Source organism: Pygoscelis adeliae, unplaced genomic scaffold (genome assembly GCF_000699105.1).
Source record: "Pygoscelis adeliae isolate BGI_AS28 unplaced genomic scaffold, ASM69910v1 Scaffold142, whole genome shotgun sequence".
NCBI classification, from domain to species: Eukaryota; Metazoa; Chordata; class Aves; order Sphenisciformes; family Spheniscidae; genus Pygoscelis; species Pygoscelis adeliae.
The window spans coordinates 946910-949470 of NW_008824247.1; the positions used below are offsets into that span (position 1 = coordinate 946910).

General features: G+C 47.9%; 1 protein-coding gene across 1 annotated transcript in view; it reads right to left on the reverse strand.

Annotated features, from left to right (window-relative positions):
• LOC103926412 (chromosome unknown open reading frame, human C11orf87) overlaps positions 1-1376 on the reverse strand; it is a 2692-nt gene extending 1316 nt beyond the window's left edge. Inside the window, 1 exon segment of the mRNA XM_009335277.1 lies at positions 1322-1376. Within this exon segment, the coding sequence (XP_009333552.1) occupies positions 1322-1376 (55 nt within the window).
• Between the last annotated feature and the right edge of the window lie 1185 nt (positions 1377-2561).

Here is a 2561-nt window from a genome sequence, read left to right on the forward strand (position 1 = left end):
CGTCACCCCCCCATGCTCTTCACGTCCCCAGACGCCGAGACTGGCGCATACCCCCTTCCCCCGAAATATCCCGACATAGCGGCCATCCCCACCCGCCACAGCCAGCCCCTTCCCCCGCATCCCCATCCACACAGACACGCCGTGGCCAGAGGACCCACATCTAGTCACCCACAGCTACCCCCAGCGCCTTCACCTCCCGGCTGCTGTGTACACCCGTCCCCAGTCCACATTCGCATCGGTACCATGCCTTGAATGCCGGGTTCCCATACGGCACCAAAATCCCCCACGGCCACCGGAGCACCCGACTCTCCTCACAGGCAGCACACCCATCCGTTTCCCGTGAGGCCGACGTGAATCTGTGGGAGCTAAGAAATGCCAAGGACCCTTGCACCAAATTGTAACAGATACCACAGGCGCAGGGAATATTGGTAAAAACTTGCCTTACCGAGGCTAAGTCTATCGCGGGTGTTTTCGTCAAGAGCAAACGGATATGAACTGCCCATTAATACATTTAAGCTAAAAATCAGACGATTTCTAAACATAAGAGAACGTACGATTTGAGAAATACTTCCAGTAGAGAGAATGGGGCAAAAATAATAATTACGTTTAGGATGGAGCTCCTCACATTTCCAAAAGGAGCAGTGATGTGGTTGTGTATGGTAACATGGGACGAGACCTGATGGCCCAGGAGATTCCTTCAGTCCCAAGCTGTGTGCTCTAGACTAACCATGGGTGCTGGGAGCACAGTTACTGTAAAGCCTAATGCAAGTAGCAGGACATTAAGGAAAAATAGGAAGTGTCAGTCTTCTCTGGTGGCCTGAAGCCACCTGAAAAGTCTGGAGGAAAACCTGTACAAGATGCGCTCTGACATGAGTTGGGAAAATCTTCATTCAAGAACAAAGATCTCTCAGATCTGTTGACCCTGATAGCCAAGAACCTGTCTCAGAGGTGGGTAGGAGCTGGTAAGCCGTGCATTTAAGCACTTTATTGCTTCGAGACAGATTTCTTCTGCACTGCTTTTGTCTCTGATAAATGCACCGCAGCTTGTGAAATTTGGCCAGTCACTATTAACTCTATGATTGTTCCGGAGAAAGATTTACAACCGCTGGGGATGAACTACGTTCAACCCAGTTGGGATAGTCCCAATCATTTGCAAAGGGACTGCAACTTAAGGCTTCCTCTAAAATCAGAGGAGTGGAGGTTCCCATTACTCCTTCCCCTCCCCAGAATGATACGGTCTGATGCTTTAGAGGGATGCTGCAGAGGCTGCACGGAGAGGAAAGAAGTTCAGTCCAGAACTGAAAGACAAGCCCTTGCCCACTCGTTTGCCCGCCGCTCCTTTCATTCAGCTCCCTCAGGTGCATAGCCAGTGTCATTGCCCGAAACACACCTCCCCCATGCATTCTCAGCCTGGCGTTCCTTGCACGCATGCACATCCCCTCTTGCACACCAGCCACATCTCCATATCCTTGCTGACATTGCGCCTGCACCCCTTTCTTCCTCCATACCTTTCTCCCACATGCACATCTGAGGTCTGCATTAATGTATGCTCTACGCTCTCTGCTCGCTGCCTTAGGAGAGAAAACAACCACCACAGGCTAAAACAGCAAAGCAACCTTAGGCCATTCCCTCTTTCCTCCGACTGTTCAGTGCAAAGCAGCAGCTGGGTGGAGGGCTGCAAAACAGGGTGTGGGGCATGGGAGCCGCTCATCATGTCTTGTGCCACTGGTGAACACCTCTGATCCCACTCAGAAGCAACCAAGGGTGTGGTATAAACCAGTAGCACTGCACTCCCTGACTGGGCTCCTCTGAACCCTTTAGCCTAAACTGAAGATGGGACAAGGATAATCCCAAAAGCATGGGTGAGTTTGTGAAGTTGTAGAAGCTGATCTGAGACTACCATTCAGAAGTTACCAGATGATTAGATTCCACCCCCCCAGAAAAAAAACAACATAAGAATGGCCCTTTTTACAGAAAACAGCATTGGCAGCTGTAATAAAGGTATAAAGCTATCTTAGGATGTTAGCCCTATTTGTGGCAGAAATAACCAAATTGTGGCTTGAATAAACTTCAAAGCCAAAGAATTTACTAACTCATGATGTGGTTATTACAAAAGTTAATAGATAAGGCTGCTTAGTTATTGCACTAGAATATTTGACTATGTCTACAGGTTTTACTTGTCAAAAGAGGCAACACAAAACTACTGGAAGTTAAATTGCTTTAAATAAATTTAAAACTGACCATTTGCCTTCCTCGTGTCCCAAGCTGCCTCTTCCTGTCTCTCCTGCCCCTGCCCCTACGCATCCACTTTCACCCAAACCAGCGGGCTGAAATGCCCAGAATGATTCATGTATGTTTTACTTATTACTTTCAAAATGCTACTCGCATTATGCCTCGCTTTTAGGATTAGCAAATAGTGAAAAAGTGTCTTGTGTATCACTATGGTAATTATTCCAAGCATAAGGTTTTTCCTAAACCATAGGGAGTGAAAGATGGGTCCAGGGAGTGGAGAAGGGCAGATAGGATTGAGACCTTAACAAATGTTTTATTCTTTTCCTACT